The sequence below is a fragment of the Lytechinus variegatus genome, chromosome 4 (assembly GCF_018143015.1).
Source record: "Lytechinus variegatus isolate NC3 chromosome 4, Lvar_3.0, whole genome shotgun sequence".
NCBI classification, from domain to species: Eukaryota; Metazoa; Echinodermata; class Echinoidea; order Temnopleuroida; family Toxopneustidae; genus Lytechinus; species Lytechinus variegatus.
This window is the reverse complement of record NC_054743.1, coordinates 11,654,800-11,673,480: the sequence shown is the minus strand read 5'-3', so window position 1 is coordinate 11,673,480 and position 18,681 is coordinate 11,654,800. Positions and strand designations below refer to the sequence as shown.

At 36.7% G+C, this 18,681-nt stretch overlaps 2 protein-coding genes across 2 annotated transcripts in view; both read left to right on the top strand.

Moving 5' to 3' along the window:
• Window positions 1-4,315, top strand: part of LOC121413391 (TPR repeat-containing protein DDB_G0287407-like) — a 29,095-nt gene extending 24,780 nt beyond the window's left edge. Inside the window, exons 13-17 of the mRNA XM_041606187.1 lie at window positions 74-286; window positions 546-746; window positions 1,936-2,160; window positions 2,958-3,135; window positions 3,641-4,315. Of these exons, the coding sequence (XP_041462121.1) occupies window positions 74-286; window positions 546-746; window positions 1,936-2,160; window positions 2,958-3,135; window positions 3,641-3,813 (990 nt within the window). The 3' untranslated portion in view covers window positions 3,814-4,315. The remainder of the gene's footprint in view (window positions 1-73; window positions 287-545; window positions 747-1,935; window positions 2,161-2,957; window positions 3,136-3,640) is intronic.
• An 8,240-nt stretch (window positions 4,316-12,555) lies between these two features.
• LOC121412483 (histamine N-methyltransferase B-like) lies at window positions 12,556-18,349 on the top strand. Its single transcript, XM_041605295.1, has 3 exons — window positions 12,556-12,760; window positions 14,365-14,691; window positions 17,934-18,349. Exons 1-3 carry the CDS (start codon window positions 12,556-12,558, stop codon window positions 18,281-18,283), a joined length of 882 nt encoding a protein of 293 aa, XP_041461229.1. The 3' UTR covers window positions 18,284-18,349.
• Window positions 18,350-18,681: the final 332 nt, after the last annotated feature.

The window sequence follows — 18,681 nt, the reverse complement described above, 5'->3', positions numbered from 1 at the left end:
AAATCTTTTATAGCAAAATTGAAAAAGTTCTGTTAATTTCTAATTTCTTTTTTCTCCCTTCTTTGACCTTCAGAAACTTGATCCAGAGCAGTTGGAAATCTTGACACGCTCTCCCGGAGCTGAGAATGCTCTGTGGCTAGCTCTAGCCTGTGAAGAACTGAGAGTCTTTGGGGCATTTGAAGCGTTGACTGCACTGATCAGGGATCTACCAGATAGCCTAGAAGGTTTGGTGCGTGACATCCTGCAGAGATTGAGATCAGAAGATGAGACAGGATTAGTTGAGAAGGTAAAGAATATCTTTAAGTGTGTAGGTACCTGTAAAGAATTGTGTCTTTGAGGTGTTGATTTATACCATTCTTGGATCTTGGAATGACTTGTTAGATACCCTACAGATACCGAGAACATAAAAGTAACAGGGTTAATTAAGGTCAGATCTAGAGAAAGGCTTCATCGCAGTTATCGCCTTTGGTTAATGCAAGACCTGATAGAGTCAGTGATTGTAATTAGTATTCAATATTAACTTCTTTTGTCTTCCTCTTGTCCAGACTCTTTGCTTCCTGGAGTGCTGCATGAAAGGTCTCACAGAACAGGAGTTAGAGTGTCTCCTAGGGGACATGGAGACCAAGACACCCATACCTAAGCTACACCTTGCCATGGTACGAAGAACCCTCAAACCATTCCTCAGGAGAATCAGCGGTATGTGCAAAGTGGAATGCATCACATTCTTCCATCATGCTATTGGATGGGTAAGATCTTGTCTCAGCATAGGACATACATGAAGGCCATTTTGCCCTGAAGACAGCTCAAATTGCCCCTAACCCCCCCCCCATGTATGCTTTTGGGCAGCCATTCTTTCTAAAGTTGCCTCAAGATCTGTTCCAAACAATGTTCAAGAGTTTTTTAGAAAATCAATGTTCTAACTGTGGCACAAGAATGATATTTACTTTTACTGCACAATTACTTTTACCCCTAAAAGTAGCCCTTCAAACAGAAGAAATAGCTCCCAAAATTCTGAGAAACATAGCCCCTGAAAATAGAAATAATTTCCGACCCTGTCTTGGCTGTTCATACCCACAATGCAATTGTATACTGAAACGTTTAATAAGTATTCATATTTATACTTAAAATGAGAATTTGGCTGTGAATTTACACATAAAGCTCTAAAACTGCTAAATCTTGGTCCTAGACAATCTCTATTATTCTTTTCAAATGTACATACATGTATATAGAGCATTTATGAAATGCAGATTACCTAGTTATATGCATTATAAAATGCAGTGATATATGAAACAAATAATTGTGTATTTTATAGATTTTACAAAGTATCTTGTTAATGAAATTGATTGTTTTATCTGATAAAAGTAGAAATATGATAGTTTAAATATATTTATAAATTTTGAGATGCAACATTATTTCAGTGGATTCTTTGAGCAAATTTTTTTGGGGCCTTACATGGCCTTATAAAAGGTTCCATAACTTCGGAACCCCTTAACTTTGGCATCCTGAATTTGGTTTATATGGTTTTATAAGACTTCAATAAAAATGTCATGCAACATCAAGGTGAATTTGTTTTTATGGTCTAGAGTTTCTGAAAAATGTCAGGGGACCAAACAAGCATATTAAAGCAAACAAGCCCCTTCCCTATGGGCTGATAAAACCTTGTATCTCAAAATTTAAATATTTTGATGATAGCTCAGAATAAGCTAGATTTTATTCTTATGACTTGGGTAGCAACCTGCTTTTGCCTCAAAAGAGTTCTTCACGAGTATCAGGGGACTGTTTTTGGACAATACGACACTGCCACCATTGCTATATTGTTAAAAGACAGCCTTTTCTACGCTGCACTCATAATCTTTGAATTTTGAGGTACGAGGTTTTGTCAGCCTCGCAACGGATTGCTCTTATGTCTCAATGTTTTATTCACGTCGTTACCAGGTTGTGAGAATGACCTTGCTTGCCGATGCTGCTGAGCTTGCAAAATACCATCTTCACATGGCAGAGTACTACCTGAACTGGTATGAATACAGTGATGCTTTAGCAGCTAAGAATGCAGCCTTCCATCTCAGTAAGTCCAATGACAAGGACCGCTTGGTGAACTTCCTCACTAAGGACAAACGCAGCAGGTTCTTGGGACCAACCCTCAAATCTGGCTACCTCAAGGTGAGATTTAGTAGCAGCGATATACTCCATTGTAGTAGAAGAATTAGTGGTGGTGCTGGTGGCGGTGTAGATGTAGGTGGTTATGGTGGTAGTGGTGGGGATACATAGCAAGTAGTGGTATGCCTAGTAGTATTGTGGAAGCGCCGTGGTGTAGCGGTTCTGACTCTTGCCTTGTAATCAGAGGGTCGTATGTTCGAATCCCACCATGGCCTAGGGCCCTTTAGCAAGGCGTCAATCCACACTTTGCCACTCTCACCCAGGTGCTGATTGGGCACGGTAGGAAACAACCGTCATTGTGGTTGGTTTAGCAAGTTTGCGCCTAACAGGCTGCTTGGAATGCTATGAATCCAGTGACCGGGTAATAATAATTGTGAAGCGCTTTGAACAGTCGTAGATTGATAAGCGCTATATAAATGCCAATTATTATTATTATTGATTATTGTCATAGAAGTCATGGTGGTGGGGTGGTATTAGTAGCAGCAGTAGTTGTAATAGTAGTAACAGTGGTCAAAGCTGGAGAAGTGGGAGAAGAACTAGTCATGGTCGCCAAGTTAGTTCTCCGAAGCCTAATCTTTTTTAAACATCAATTCACTTCAGGTTTCGACTAAAGACATACCCATTCTAGACTTGTTATTCTCTTGAAGACAATGTTTTCAAGTTTTTTTTCTGTCTCACCAGCACATGTGATAAGCTTTAGGTCAAGATGATAATTGCAATTGATTAGCTCAACTTTTGATTTCAACTTCTCTTGATCAATTTTTAACAACGTAAATTATACAATTTATTTTGAATTCTAGCATTGTCGCTGTCGAGCGATGATCAATACAAAGGGACCATTCCAGACCCAACTCTTTCTCTGTAATTTCTGTGGTCCTCAACGTAATGCCTTTGGCAACGAAGTCTGGCGCAATGCAGAGAGCTGTATACTTTGTGGCCATTTTGTGGACCAAACGTTCAGGACAGACAGCAATAAAGGTAAGCAAGATTTGAAATAGAAGTTGGGCTGTGGAGGATATGCAGCAACAAATGATTATAATATTATACAGGGGTTTTAAGTGTCTAATTAATGTATGCCAGATTTATTGATTTATTGATTTTTTTTCAGATTTATTATTTTTATCATTGGTCAGGAATATGCTTTTGCATTATAACATCTTGGAGGTCATGGTCTAGTGGTTATGACTCTTGTCTTTCAATCTGAAGGACGTGGGTTCAATTCCCAGTCATGACATGTTTCCTTCAGCAAAAAATTTACCCACGTTATGCTGGACTCAACCCAGGTGAGGTGAATGGGTGCCTAGTAGGAAGAAATACCTCGAATGCCAGGGCGCCTGTAGGCAGCACGGCCATAGCCGGGGGGTAATAATAATGATAACATTATTGTAATGCTCAATTGAGTTTATACATGTATGAATTGTGCAATACAAATGCTCAATTATTATAATTACCTCCTGTGTTATGTTGTTTCTCAATCTGTCAGCCTACCGATGTCAGCAGCATCCTCTGAAAGGACCTCGCTTTCCAAACGCTAAGACCTGCATGCTATGCAAACGCACCATCATGGCGGGGCAAGAGAAGCCAGCCTACCTCTGTCAGTTCTGCCACATGGGAGGGTTTGTTACATGCTGTAATCTGAACACTGATAGCAGATAGTGTTGCTTATGTCGAGGACACTTCATTTTGACACCAACATATGTCACATCCGAACTTCAGAAACAGTGTTTTGATAATCTAGTTCTGCATAAATCTGCAATATGGAAATGTGTGCCACTGAATACTCATGGGAGATGGTGTTGCTTGTTTCTTGTACACTTCTTTTGGACACCAACATCTATGACAGAGGAACTTCTGAAGCAGTCGGTGGCCAGTTCGGTAATTATGGGAGGGTTCACCACATGCTGTAATCTGAATCCCGATAGCAGGTAATGATGTCGCAGTGTTGAAAGCTTTTTTTGGACACTGATATGTATCATGGATGAGCTTTGGAGTCAGCCTTTGGACCAGTTCTGCAATATAGGAGTTTGTCACATGCTTGAACATGAATGCTAATGGGAGACTGTGTTGCTGGTGTCTGGAATACTACTTTTGCAGACCTGCTAACCAGTAAGTTTTAGGCATATTTAGTATGTTTTTACAACCAAAATACGGCAGTATGTTTTTACTATAAGAAATGTGTTTTTTTTAAGAATTTTTTTTTTTTTACGAAATCGCAATTTATTGAGAAATATCATCTCTACATGTCTCTATTTCATAAAACCTACTCATATATGGTTATTAAATCAATGTAATTTCAGGTAACTTGTTTTTTTTTCAATCATTTCGTTAAAACAGGGTGAAGATATACAAATTTTTCAATGTTTTTTTTCATCTGCAAGAGAAGTGCGCATTTTAGCTTGCATGCAGCTTGAGCGTCGCGATGAGCAAATGCGCCAAGCATTTTATTATGAAATACACTTTTTGGGGAAAAATACAGTAATTTTTTTTATTACAAAATACAGTTTTTCATTTGCAGAGGTCGGCAGGTCTGCTCTTTGGCACCAATGTGTATTATGAAGAGACTTGAAAAATTTCCCAGTGTCCGCTCTTCTATTTGGCTAAATTTGTCATGTGCTGAACTTGCCATTCTTTAGCCATTTTCTTTCCCTGTTTATAGCCCTTTTGTATTCTTTTCGAAAACGGCAACAGAACGGTGAATTGTGTCCATTTTCCACAGATTTGCTCTCAGTGGAAACTTCAGTACAAATGGGAGATAATGTTATGCTGCCCTCTCTTGGACACCTATGCAGATATGTTTGTTTTCATTAGCACAGACATGGGAAGACTTCATTGATAATTGTTCTTACGAGGAAACAGGAGTTTTGTAGAATGGGAGTCTTTCATCTCAGGAAGTAGCAGTGGGGAATTCCCAGGAAAGGACTTGGTGGACGTTTTATCTCACAAGTCCAATTTCATCTGGCAGTTACCATAGTATCATTGCTTCTCAGCCAATCAAATTGAAGCAAAGTTGTCAGACAAACATGTTGATGATATGCTCCCAGCATTATAATTTCTTTACATTATAATTGCTGCAAATAAAAATGACACTAGAATCATGAAAATGAATTGATAGCCAAGTTTTCAAATTACCTGAAATTATGTCTGCATGCTAAAATATTGATTAAACATGAAGTTTGACATGTGTTCTGGTGTATATGCTCATATAAAATTCCAATCAAATATTGTTTGCCTGTTTCAAAATATACAGTCACACTAAACTGGAAAATTTGCAGATGGTTAAGAACAAATTTTGAGGTAGACTCCCCATTATGAATACCAAAACTGATTTCACCTCACTTATGTTTGTATTGATGCAACTCCATGAATAAAATGACAGAAACAGACATAGATGAAACTATTAAAGTTATTCCTTATTTTTAAGTTATTACACCAAAGATATAAATATTTATAACTCCAGTACTCCCTTTTATCTTCTTGATAAGCCTTAGATCACTTTGTAAGCTATTATTACTAATTTATGTGAATATAAACCATGCAGCTATCGGAAAATGCTTTCTTTGGTTACAGAAATAATAGCAGCAAATTAGGATTGAATTAATATTACTACTACTATTGTGAAACCCACTTGAGTGGTTTTAACCCTATCTAGGCTGGGGGGGGAGCCTCCCCCCTCAACAATTTGTGCAATATTTTCGATGCGCGAAATTTCTTTAACACGCAGCTAGCAGACTTTTTACTTTCAAGTCTTGTGCATCTTTTGAGACCAAATTTGTGACAACCAGGTACGCAGTTCTGAAATTACGCAACATTTTGTAAGCAAGACCAAAAATTGCTTAAAAACATGATTTCGTGTACAAAGTCAATGCAAATTGGTTTTCAACCCGGAATCATAATTGTATGATTGTTTTTAGTGTTGCTAGTCTAAATGGATTTATTTCATGCTGTTTATGATCTCAAATGTTCATAGTAAAAAGTAAAAAAAACAAAGAAATACACAAGAAATTGCAAAAAACGGTATAATACATAAGAAATTATTCTGATATTACAATTTTTTTAATTTTCATTTGCTGAGAACACCACAAATAGTTTCTACACCAAAAATTAGAACATTGGAGCATTATTTAGGGAATTTGAGGAAAAAGAGTTTTGCATACTATTATGCATAAATTGGCATAATTAATTAATAGCGATTCGCAAAAAAAAAAAACAATACAGAATTTTGTAGATAATGATCCAGGCGAGCTACGTGCCAATTTTCGGCGCAATAGATGACTGAGATCTCAAGGGGGGGTTGCTAATTCAGTTTTTTACTCCTTTAATTCTCATCAGGCAAAATTGAAATTTACGGTAATCATTTTGATTGAACTATCAGTTGTGAACAAAAAATCTGAAATTATGAAAAGTAAAACATTTCTCAAAATGTGAATATGATATTAGGGATTGCACTCCCAATATGTTAACCCATTGTAGCCTGTATATTGGTTGGTTGGAGTTTATGGAAACATGTGTTATAACAAGATCATTCTGTCTCTTATGGGTTATTAAACAGGAAACGTTATCTTGCTTAGTTCAAGAGAAGGTCACCAGCTGTGTGTAATGTAATGATTAATTTGATTACATGCATGAACATGTTGGATGTCTAGAAGAGAAAAATAAAATTGTCAAGAATTGCTCAGGTTATACCAATTGCTATATCATTCCAGATTAACTTACATGGATGTGGCACTAAAATCTATTTCTAAATTGGGGTTTCATAGATAGTTTTTATGAGACATTAACTTATGAATACATGTATATTTAGATTTATTTATTTTCCACAATCTGATTAAAATTCAGGTTCAATAACATAACAAATACATTAAAAATGCATTCAATCATGAATACAAAAGGGTACATTATAAATAGAGTAAATAAGAGAAAGTGGTGGAATTAACAATAGACCGCAAGACCTTTCAAAGGTCAATCCCTATACAGTGCGTATCAAAAAAAAGTTTACACTTTGAAAAAGCCCTGGGAATTATACAACATGTGGGTAATTTTTTCACATCTATATCTTGGGTTTGGGTCTTGTCTATCCAATGAAAGTAAAAGTTTTGACAGAATGTTACACTTGAGTGAGCACTGTCCATTTTTGTAAAGCTCGCAGAAATCTGTTTGCGCAGAAATACTCGTGATCACGCTGTGTCAAGGGAAAGGGCGAAATCAAACTTACTCTGCGAAACACTTCTCATAAATTTCCCAATGCACTTTTTGTCAACTGTAATAAATTAATACATTCAAGCATTTTGTAACAATTTTTACCACCCAAATTGAAATTTCAACACTTAGTAAGCACAACCTTTACCCTTTTTGTGCCAGCTGGATCTGAGGACATAAGTAAATCTAAACAAAAGTTTATATCAGACATCTCAAGCATTTTTTCACTAAGTTTTTATCATTTAAAGTGGGTTTACATTTCATTTTTCATTTAATACTTGTTTCTCCACACTTTTTCCAAGCTTGACAATGATTAACAAAAATGAAAATCAAGCCCAAGCCATTTCATGTAAATCACAGCTCAGTGTAAAGCAAATATTGTCACAATGGCCTCTGTGTGTTTGGGAGTGGGGTGGGGCACAATGCACTCTTCAAAATGTTTTGGGAAGGAAACAAGTTAAAAAGGTAAAAGTTATCTTCAAATCAATTTTACTAGCTAAATTCACCGTGTTCTTCATGATTGAGGTATACTTTAATTCGCATAACTATTTCAAAGTTCTGCGCAAATCATTTTTCACAAACTTTTCAAAAGTAAGTGGTGCTCACTCAAGCAGAGATATTTTTCGACAGTTACAACAACATTTGCTTAAATGGATCTGTACCAATGTTTAAATGTGGAAAAATCTTCAGGATGTTATAAATGTTTAATTTTACATGATTTTTTCAAAGTGTAATTTTTTTTGATACGCACTGTATATATGCAAACAGTTCTACACCTGTGAATGAAATGGATAACTATGAGTGTTAAGCATGGATTATAAGAATCATTATTCAAATACAAAGATGCAATTTTTAGTAACCCAATTTAGAAATCAACACATTCAAGTTTATCTCGTATGAACAAAAAAATGAAATGAATACTAACAGTACTGTGTATGGAACATTTAGTCTTTCATCTTAATAAGATTTGTGTCTAACATTATGATCTCTTTTTAAGATCTGCCTTTTATAAATCAGATAAAATCTACTTTTGATCTTCTGCTTTTCTATACAGTGATATATTTTTGTCATATGCCATATTTTGACATGTAAATTCTTCTCTTAGTATGTACAGTGTATAATGCAGGCAGTTAAACTAGCAAATAAAAGGCAATAATTTTTTGTTGATAATGAAATATATTATGATAGATTAATTTTATCAATTTCCTCTTGTGTTTAGATTTACAAGCAGTTCTTTCAGTTCCCATTCATGCTACATGTATGAACTAACAGTAAGTTAGGTTTTTGTTTTATGAATATTTTGAATATATATGTTTGATTAAAAGACTCTTGAAAGTTTTATATTTGATTTATTTATTGTTTATGTATTTTGTACAGTTTTGTGGAATATGTTAGAATTTTTACAACTCAGCTCAACTATTTTTGATACTCAAATCATCTTGTTAATGTCATTAATCTGTAAAGGATAGCCAAATCTTTGTATTTATGATTTTCAGCTTAAAAATTCTTGATATTTTTTTTTCAATCTGCCAATGTATGGTTTATTTATTGTATCTAATATTTTACAAGTAGGGAAAAGTTTGTGCTGTAGAATATTTGTAAAACTTGTCGGAGTAGTACATCTATGTGTGAATGTATGTGTCTTTATCAACAGTATCAATTTGATTATATTGTATGAAAATAGTATATTTTTCATCTCTAGCTTTTCTTCTTTTATATTTGATGTGAAGTAAACGAAAGTTTGGTTAATGATCATTAGGAAAATGCAATGCAGAACTTTAATTTATAAAACAATGTGCAAATCATGTGATGAAATTATGTAGAGTATAAAGTTAGTGAAATAAAAAAATCATATTCAGTAATGATCAGTGACATTTTTTGTGTATTTTGTTAGCTTTAATTGGCATTCCCTCCTCAGTTTGGGATTGATGCTTGCTTAATTCAGATTTCATGACAGATTTATTTTTCTCCCTCTTTCATGATAGGTATTTTCAGCTCTGAATTAAATTTTCTAGTAAGAATATAATGTGTACAATGTAGAATACTCTTTTTATCGTTTATTCTTGTTATGGTTATCAATTATTGAGGGCAATCGACTGTAGGGCCTTCTTGACCACATGTTTTCAAAACCACCCTGAAATACATTTTGATTGGTCAACTTGATACACTATTCATGTGTATATCTTATGCCATTAAGTGCATTCTGTTTACTTTTGAATGTAATTATGCTCGATTAATCAGCAAGAATTGATTGAATATTGAACATATCAAAAGCGATATTTTTTACCATCTGAGATAGACCTCATTCTCATTATACTTTCTAAAACTAGTTTACTGGAAACCAGTTTGGAAGATCGCTTTGCTTTTGTTCCCATTTGATCACCCGAAAGTGGTTTTCAAGACCACTTCACGTAAAGCGATCTAGTTGCTATGGGAACACTCAGTGGGGTAACACGTTCGAGCAAAATTTTAAACCAGCGCGGAGGCATTCTTCACACAAGTGTGTGGAGAAGCACACTTAAATGCACAAAGATCGCTTCCCGAAGAAAGGTTTTGTCCTCACTTTTGTTAAAAAGAGATGTTTTACACTACCTCATGAGATGATTCTGAACTGGTTTGGAAATTGGTTCAGACGTTCTCATTACATGTTTAACTAGTTTCCAGTAAACTAGTTTTAGGATGGTAATGAGAATAGTGTTTTAATATCATGCTGGAAAATACCCCTTTTGCAGTTGTTCATTAGTGATACTCTAAACAATTGTTAACCTCCATAAAATATGCAATAATGAAACTTGAAACATCTTCTGATTCTTGTGCGTCATAGCACAATTTCAAGGTATACAACAATGTTTACGTTATTGATTGCATTGTACTACGATACCATTGTTGCACTAAATTCCAGATAAGTATGGAAACGCTTCATGTGGGATTTTAGAATCCAGAAATATATATCCCCTCAAGTTTGAAAACATTGATTCATAAACATCCTAGATGCATCGCACACATTGTTCAAGTTGGGCTAAAACTATAAAAAAAATTGTGGTTGTACATCTTTACATTGATATAAAGTTATTTTTCTTGCCAATAGATCCATACCTGGTTGTAGTCCATGGGCAGTAATTCATCTTTTAATATCATGAAATATGTCATTTTCCTAGTGAAGATTTTGTGTTTGTGATGATAATCATTAAGTGCATTCAAAAAAAAAATCACCAAAATCAGGTGAATGATGGTCATGATGATGACAAAAAATGGCGATGGTGAAGATGATGATGAAGATGTTGAAGAAGATGATGATGAGGAGGACAAATAATGTTGACAATGACTAATGATGGTGAGAGTGATGATGATGATGGTGGTGAAGATGATGATGGTGGTGATGATGATGATGGTGGTGATGATGATGGTGAAGGTGATGATGATGGTGGAGGTGATGATGATGATGGTGGTGGTGATGATGATGATGGTGGTGATGATGAAGATAATGATGGTGGTGATGGTGGTGATGATGGTGGCGGTGGTGGTGATGATGATAATGATGATGGTGGTGATGATGATGGTGATATGATGATGATGGTAGTGATGATGATGATGGTGGTGGTGGTGATGATGATGGTGATGATGGTGGTGATGATGATGGTGGTGATGATGGTGGTGATGATGATGATGGTGATGGTGATGATGATGATGGTGATGATGATGATGTGATGATGGTGGTGATGATGATGATTATGATTTTGGTGGACTTTTCTTTCTTTGTTCCTTTAACTTATTTTCCTTTCTCTTCTTTCCTTTTTCTCCCTTTTTTTCCTCTTAACCGTTTTCTTAATTTCTTCCGACGACAGATCAAGCGACGATATCTAGAGTAGGGGGATAATAATAATAATAATGCAGTTCTATTATAGCGCATTTCAGACCTGGAAGGACTCTCAATGCACTTTACAAAAATACAAATTATACAACATAAGGAATTACTTAGAATAACAACATCAATATTAATCAGTATGGCATAAGTACTGGGAAAGGTCTATTTGAATGCTTCATTAAAAAGAAATGTGATTTGAAAAGCCCAGGATTATTTTGTGATCGGAGAGTACTGGGGAGGGAATTCTAAAGGGTTGGGACACTAAAAACTTTTATAAGAAAATACACTATTGGGGCAAAATGGACTATAAACATGAGGGACAAAATGGAACCTGTATTTTGCTCAAAGTATGTTCCATTTTGCCCCAAATGAAAATTACATTTTTTTTAACACGCGCTTTGAGATTAATTGCATCGATTGTGGCAAAGATACTACAAGAGGAAGAGCGGACACTTCGGTAATTTTTGGAAACGCTCGATAAATGGGGAAGGACGCCTACTAGCGTTGAGTAAAGTAAACCATATAAATTTATATATGACCATCACACCCCAGGCATCACACACAGGCACGCTACAGTGTATAGGGATTTTGAAGAGGGCACATGGGCGGCGCATGGGAATAATTCCACTTTTTATTACCCGCAAACCTTTCATCTCAAATTTAAGGGGAAGAAATTGAAGAAAAAAATCTGAAAATGTAAAAGTCGTATATTCCTTCTCCCCTTTACCCCCGGCCTTTACCATTTCTCTCATATGTTTCGTATACAACCATACTAATATCGCGATACGTAAAGGTAAAAAAGGGTCGTTTCCTTACTGTGGGGGCGCTCTTCCCGAGCATTTTCGGCCTATGTACTGTCCAACCTTCCCCAAGTTCCCCTTGAAGCTTATTCCGACTTTGATTGTGGTAATTGGATAACCTCAGATATAGCGTTTTTGTGTATTGTTGCATGTCGTTATAGAGATGGACAGGAACTACAAGCGGAATATGACAAAAACAGACATGGGATAAACATGATAATGAGGTAATGAAAATGTGCCATAAATAAGGGGGTGGACATTTTGCTCCAGTGGTGGAGAAAACAATATTTTGTAAAAATAATTTTGAGTTTCTTTGAAATTTACACCTGGAGATTCATGAGTTGTCGTTGATATATATATATATTTTAAAAAGTACATGACCGACCTTCCCCTCCAGCAAGCATTCGTTTCGGTATGTTAGCTGACCTAGTTTCCTCGGGTTCACCAAAGTGAGCCAGTGGTACAGCACATACCCACACGCCCTTGGCCAAAACATAGACATTAATCGTCTCTTCATCGTACGAGAAAGGTAAAAAAATGTCATCTTCTCACTTAAAACCTTTGACAGAGGATCATAAACGTTACCAAGATACCTTTAACACTGCATTCAACAAGATCGCTGAGAGAGATGTGGTTTTTGAAAAGGTGACTCAATTTTTTGACAAGAAAGTGATGAAGACACTCACTGATGTCTTTGACCGTGATGATGAGTTCAGTATCCTCGGCATAGGAGTTGGCGAGGGTATGAGTTCTTTGTAAATTCAACGTAATGATTTAATTGATTAAGTATTATTGTTGCTTTTATAGGTATAACAGATAATCGAGATATCAATGGGCGGGTTCTCTAGCGAAGTTTGTTTCAACGGCAGTAGTATAGTATCCGTGTCTTTTTCAGTTAATCAAGAAATCATTCTTCCATCGATTAATCATCAGCAATATTATAACTCCACCATAATCCATCAGTATCTCCAGGGCCTTCATCTTCACAATTGTCACCTTTATTCTCATCCATATTATCAACATCTTCATTATTCAAATTATGAACGAATATTTCCATTATGCTTTATAAATGTATCAATCAATTCAATGAGTTTTAATCCATGGTTTTGATCTTTATTTTAAAGCAATCTGCTTAATTGTTATAATCCTTCTCCTGCATATTGTGAATGTTATGGTAATTTGGTACCATATTTGTGTAGAATGATATTTTATACCATTTTTTCTCTACGATTCAGGCCATAAATCAGTAAACACTTTAATTTATGAAAAATTTATTATTTTTAATGCATAAGAAAATAATAATATGAAAAAAAATCAAAATAAAAATCAAAGATAGACTTAAAAAAAAAATCACTATTATTTTCTTGAAAGCTTGTGAGGATTAAGTGAATACCGTGATTGCAATTTAGTACTTCACTCGTCAGTATAATTATTAAAAACAGGGTAGAAATTTAATTTTGCGGCAGAATTATTGTATATTGTAATTGGTATGAACATATATTTTATTACCGGTATCGTATACAGTATCAGAAACAGAGGCACAAGTAATCATGATCAGCAGAAATGTGATAAATATAAAGCGAGAAAGAGAGAGAGAGAAAGGGATGATTATTTTAAACTTAAATAAAAAAAAGCACTGTAAATTATGGAAGTTTAAAAGTGCCACTGAGATGTAGAGATAATTATCTTGGGAAGTCGACATCATGATAGCAAAAGATCAGATGACGAGAGCCGGATCTCATCATGTCTACATCTTTCAGAAGAGATGATCAGATGACAAGATGTCGACATGATGAGATCCGGGATCTTGTCATCTGATCAGATCAGATGACAAGATCCCGGATCTCATCATGTCGACATCTTGATCATCTCTTCTGAAAGATGCAGACATGATGAGATCCGGGATCTCGTCATCTGGTCTTTTCGCTTGCAAGATGTCGACTTCCCAAGATAATTATCTCAACATCTGGGTGGCACTCTTCCATAGTAAATCATCAAATCTATCATGCATTGTAATTACACTGAATAACTTGATGTAATGATTCCATTGGTATTTTGGTTGATTCACTCTAGTCTAATGTATTCTGCTTTACTTCACATGCATTGAATTGCTATAATGCTGAGTTATGAGCAATTTTGCATAACTAAAACGGCCTATACCCTGCAGTATTAAGAAAATAAATAAATAATAGATAATGCAAACAGCGGTCATATCCACAGACATGACAGAGCTTTTAAAATAAAGATTCTGGACCCTATTGAATTAAAGGATGTGTCATTTGAGCTGTAGTAGTTGGCAATACTTTTCAGTTATTTATCGTTTGTCGTTTTGTCGTTCATATATAGGCTCATACGAATGTCGCTATTTGAAGAGTATTGAAACATTCTTCTCGTCCGTATGCATCTCTGCAGTGGACCCGAATGAGTTCATGCTCACCAGGTTTGAGGAGAGGATTGGTGCATTGAAATCCAACGGCAAGTCTGCTGCCTCATGCCACTTGGTCAATGGTCCAATCTCTCAATTCTTTGCTGAAGATGGTTTGTCGAAAAACAAGTACAATCTCGTCAGCTCTGTACATTCAATATACTACCTAGGTGACTTTGAGACGACCTTTACCAAAATGGCATCCATGGTCAAAGACAATGGTTTCATCATCATTTTTTGTTCAAAAGGTAGGAATAAGATATTGATAGTATCATGCAACAAAATTGTCTCCATGCTTTCATACGAACGTAAAGAGTGCCGCATGTCTTACTAAGACTCGATTGTGGAATGTTTTGCATTAAGATGACAGTTAAAGTGAAATCATTTCTCTGAATGTTGTTTTCTTTCTTTCTTGGCTTCAAAATGCTTGTTTCATAACATGTAAATAAGAAAGCCAAACATGGTGTTTGCAACAACAAATTTCTTCCCCTACTTTCCCTTCCCGTTATTTCCTCACCTTCCCTTCCATTCCTTTCCCTTCCCCTCCTTTCCCTTCCCTTCCCCTCGTTTCCTTTTCCTTCACTTCCTTTCCCTTCCCCTCCTTTCCCTTATCCTCCCCTCCTTTCCCTTCCCTTCCTTTCCCTTCCCTTCCTCTCCTTTCCTTTCCTTTCCTTTCCTTTCCCTCCCCTTCCCGTTCCTTCCCCTCCCTTACCTTCCCTTCCCTATCCTTTCCCTTTCCCTCATTTCCCTTCCCTTCCCGTTCCATACCTTACCCTCGTTTTCTTTTCAATTCCCTTACCTTCCTTTCCCTTCCCGTTCCTCACCTTCCCCTCCTTTCCTTTCCATTCCCTTCCCCTCCTTTCCTTTCCCTTCCCGTCCCTCAACTTCCCCTCATTTTCTTTCCCTTCCTTTCCCTTCCCTTCCAGTTCTTTACCTTCCCCTCCTTTCCTTTCTATTCCCTTCCCTTCCTTTCCCTTTATTTCCTTTCCTTTCCTTTCCCTCCCCTTTTCGTTCCTTCCCCTCCCTTACCTTCCCTTCCCTATCCTTTCCCTTTCCCTCATTTCCCTTCCCTTCCCTTCCCGTTCCATACCTTCCCCTCGTTTTCTTTTCAATTCCCTTACCTTTCTTTCCCTTCCCGTTCCGTACCTCCCCTCATTTCCTTTCCATTCCCTTTTTTCTTTTCCCTTCCCTTCCCCTCCTTTCCCTTCCCTTCCCCTCCTTTCCCTTCCCTTCCCGTTCCTTACCTTCCCCTCATTTCATTTCCCTTTCCCTCCTTTCCCCTCCCTTCCCTTCCCTTCCCTTCCCCTCCCTTACCTTCCCTTACCTTCCTCTCCTTTCCTTTCCTTTCCCTCCCCTTCCCTTCCCCTCCCGTACCTTCCCTTACCTTTCCTTTCCCTTCCCTTCCCCTTCCTTACCTTCCCCTCATTTCCTTTCCCTTTCCCTCCTTTCCCCTCCCTTCCCTTTCCTTTCCTTCCCCTCCCTTACGTTCCCTTTCCTTTCCTTCCCATGCTTTCCCTTCCCTTTCCGTTCCTTACCTTCCCCTCATTTTATTTCCATTCCCTTCCTATCACTTCCGCTCCTTTCCATTCCCTTCCCATCCTTTCCCTTCCCCTCCCTTTCCTTCCCCTCCCCTCCCTTCCCTTTCCTTTCCTTCCCCTCCCTTACGTTCCCTTTCCTTTCCTTCCCATGCTTTCCCTTCCCTTTCCGTTCCTTACCTTCCCCTCATTTTATTTCCATTCCCTTCCTATCACTTCCGCTCCTTTCCCTTCCCTTCCCATCCTTTCCCCTCCCCTCCCTTTCCTTCCCCTCCTTTCCCTTCCCTTCCCTTTCCTTCCTTTCACTTCCCTTCCCGTTCTTTACCTTCCCCTCCTTTCCTTTCCTTTCCCTTCCCATCCTTTCATTTCCATTCCATTCCCGTCCCCTCCTTTCCCTATAAAGGACTGGGCTATTTGATATGTATTCAGCCCGGGAAGGCATGATGATCCCCCCCCCCCCCTTCTGATCTGGGCCGCCGTTAGCGCGATCGCGCCAAAATTCCGACGTATATTCTTTACCACATAAATTACAAACTAGTATTTTAAAAATTCTGAAAACAATTATTTTTTTATCTGTTATGAATAAAATATTCAAATTATTCATGAAAAACATTACTTGCATATCTAACACCCGATTTCACTTGAAATTTTCTTTTTTTGCAGATGTCATCATTTTAATCTAATTCAAAGCATTCCACAAAGAAAAATTGCGAAAGTATTTCTTTATTTTAGAATTCTTTTTTTTTTTCATCTTTTGTTTTTCATATTTTTTTCCAATGGAAATTATTACAGACTACTAAACAACTAAATTAAACCCTATATTGATTAAGCAGACGAATTAGAACGAAAAAATCACCCTTTCATTAATTTTCATCTCCCATAGACTTTGTACACTAAGTATAAAAATGAGCCATTTTCAGAATAACATTGTCCAGTAAAAAGTCACGTGACGTCGCGATGCTTTACCCGTATGTCGCGAATTTAGTCTCAAAAATTTTGCGGCGCTATCTTTTTGCGTTTTGGAAATATCGCACGAAGCGTCGGGGGGGAGGGGGGATCATGACCCCCAGTCCTTTTAGGATTAAGTAAACCCTTTCAAGTCAGTAGGGCCTATATATATATATATATATATATATATATATATATATATATATATATATATATATATAATGCTCGCGCTTAGCGCTAAATTTTGGGGAAAATGACAAACAAATTTGTGTCCACCTTTGCCACCCCCAATTTTTTTGCCTCCCCCATATTTAAAAATCCTGGTGCAGCCACCATGTCGATTGACTTTACGATTAAAGGTCAAGTCCACCCCAGAAAATGTTGATTAGAATAAACAGAGAAAAGTCAAACTAGCATAACGCTAAAAATTTCATCAAAATCGGAAGTAAAATTGAGAAAAATATGGCATTTTAAAGTTTCGGTTATCTCTCACAAAACAGCTCGATGCTCAACTCAGTGATAATTTTTATGCAAATGAGAGAGTTGATGATGTCACTCACTCACTATTTCGTTTGTTTTTTATTGTTTGAATTATACAATGTTTCCTTTGTTACGGATATGAAAATTATGACCATCTTGTTTGAACCACAAATTGTTAAAACAATCATATCCCACATGTTAAGGGAAGAATGAAACTTTGCTCACATGACATTGAGGAGAAAAAATCAAATATTTCATATACATGTACATGTAATAAATTACAAAAGAAATAGTGAGTGGGTGATGATTTCACATGTTGTGTAAGGAAGTTATTTGATCTAGTTTTTTCAGTGTTAGATTACGTTTGGATTTACAAGAATGAAGTAGACTAATAATCACGATTGCATCAATCATATCATGGATTTCGTTGTAAGTCAATGATCATATCAATATGAAATTCATCCATGAAAGGAGACTTTGATGTGCTGCTATCATACGTTCCTTCCTTTTTTGTGGTTTTCACGTAGACGATCTTATCCTGAAGTCATTCAGCAAGTTTAGCTGGGTAGAAGAAATCTCACAAGCAAACCATTCAATCTCTTCAACGGTTATCCGAGAGTTTGCTGAAATTTTAGGCTATGACGTCACCTCTTCTGAAATTGTGACGCAATGGGACATCACAGAGGTGTTCGACGACCAGTCAGACTTAGGAAACAAACTCTTGGATTTCTTCACCCATTTCGCATTTTTCCGTCAAACAGCGCCCTCTGAGCTGGTGGATGAATTGATGAACTTCTGGCGTTCTGTTTCGACAGAAGATGAAGATGGACGTATCTTTACACCATCCTATGAAGAAATACTTGTCATCTCAAAATAAGCAAGGACCTACACTGTAAAAACTGTGGTGTTAAAACTGACACCAGTTGGTGTTAATAGAGGACCACACCCTGAGGTGTTAACATAACACCGTAGAGATTGAACATAACACCAAAGAGTGTAAATGTAACAACCGTAGGTGTTGTAATAACACCTATAGGTGTAAAACCAATTTAACACCGGTGTAAAATAACTGGTGTGGTCCTCTACGTACACCGGTTAATACCACAGTTTTTGCTGTGTATAATGGTTTTTGTAGAGTAATTTTAGATTATGATACTTTCACCTCAACAAAAGTTTAAGAAAATACTAGTTTAGCCCATTAGGGTGGGTTGCACATGCAAGCGATTGCTGATTGTCTCAAAATATTGGATGTAAATGACATATCAAGAGTCCACT

Bases quoted from the DNA above. Each gene is read 5' to 3' on its own strand.
- LOC121412483 (XM_041605295.1), top strand. From the start codon at position 12,556: ATGTCATCTTCTCACTTAAAACCTTTGACAGAGGATCATAAACGTTAC. The intron at 12,761-14,364 runs GTATGAGTTCTT...GTTCATATATAG, and splicing joins CGGCATAGGAGTTGGCGAGG to GCTCATACGAATGTCGCTAT. The intron at 14,692-17,933 runs GTAGGAATAAGA...GTTTTCACGTAG, and splicing joins CATCATTTTTTGTTCAAAAG to ACGATCTTATCCTGAAGTCA.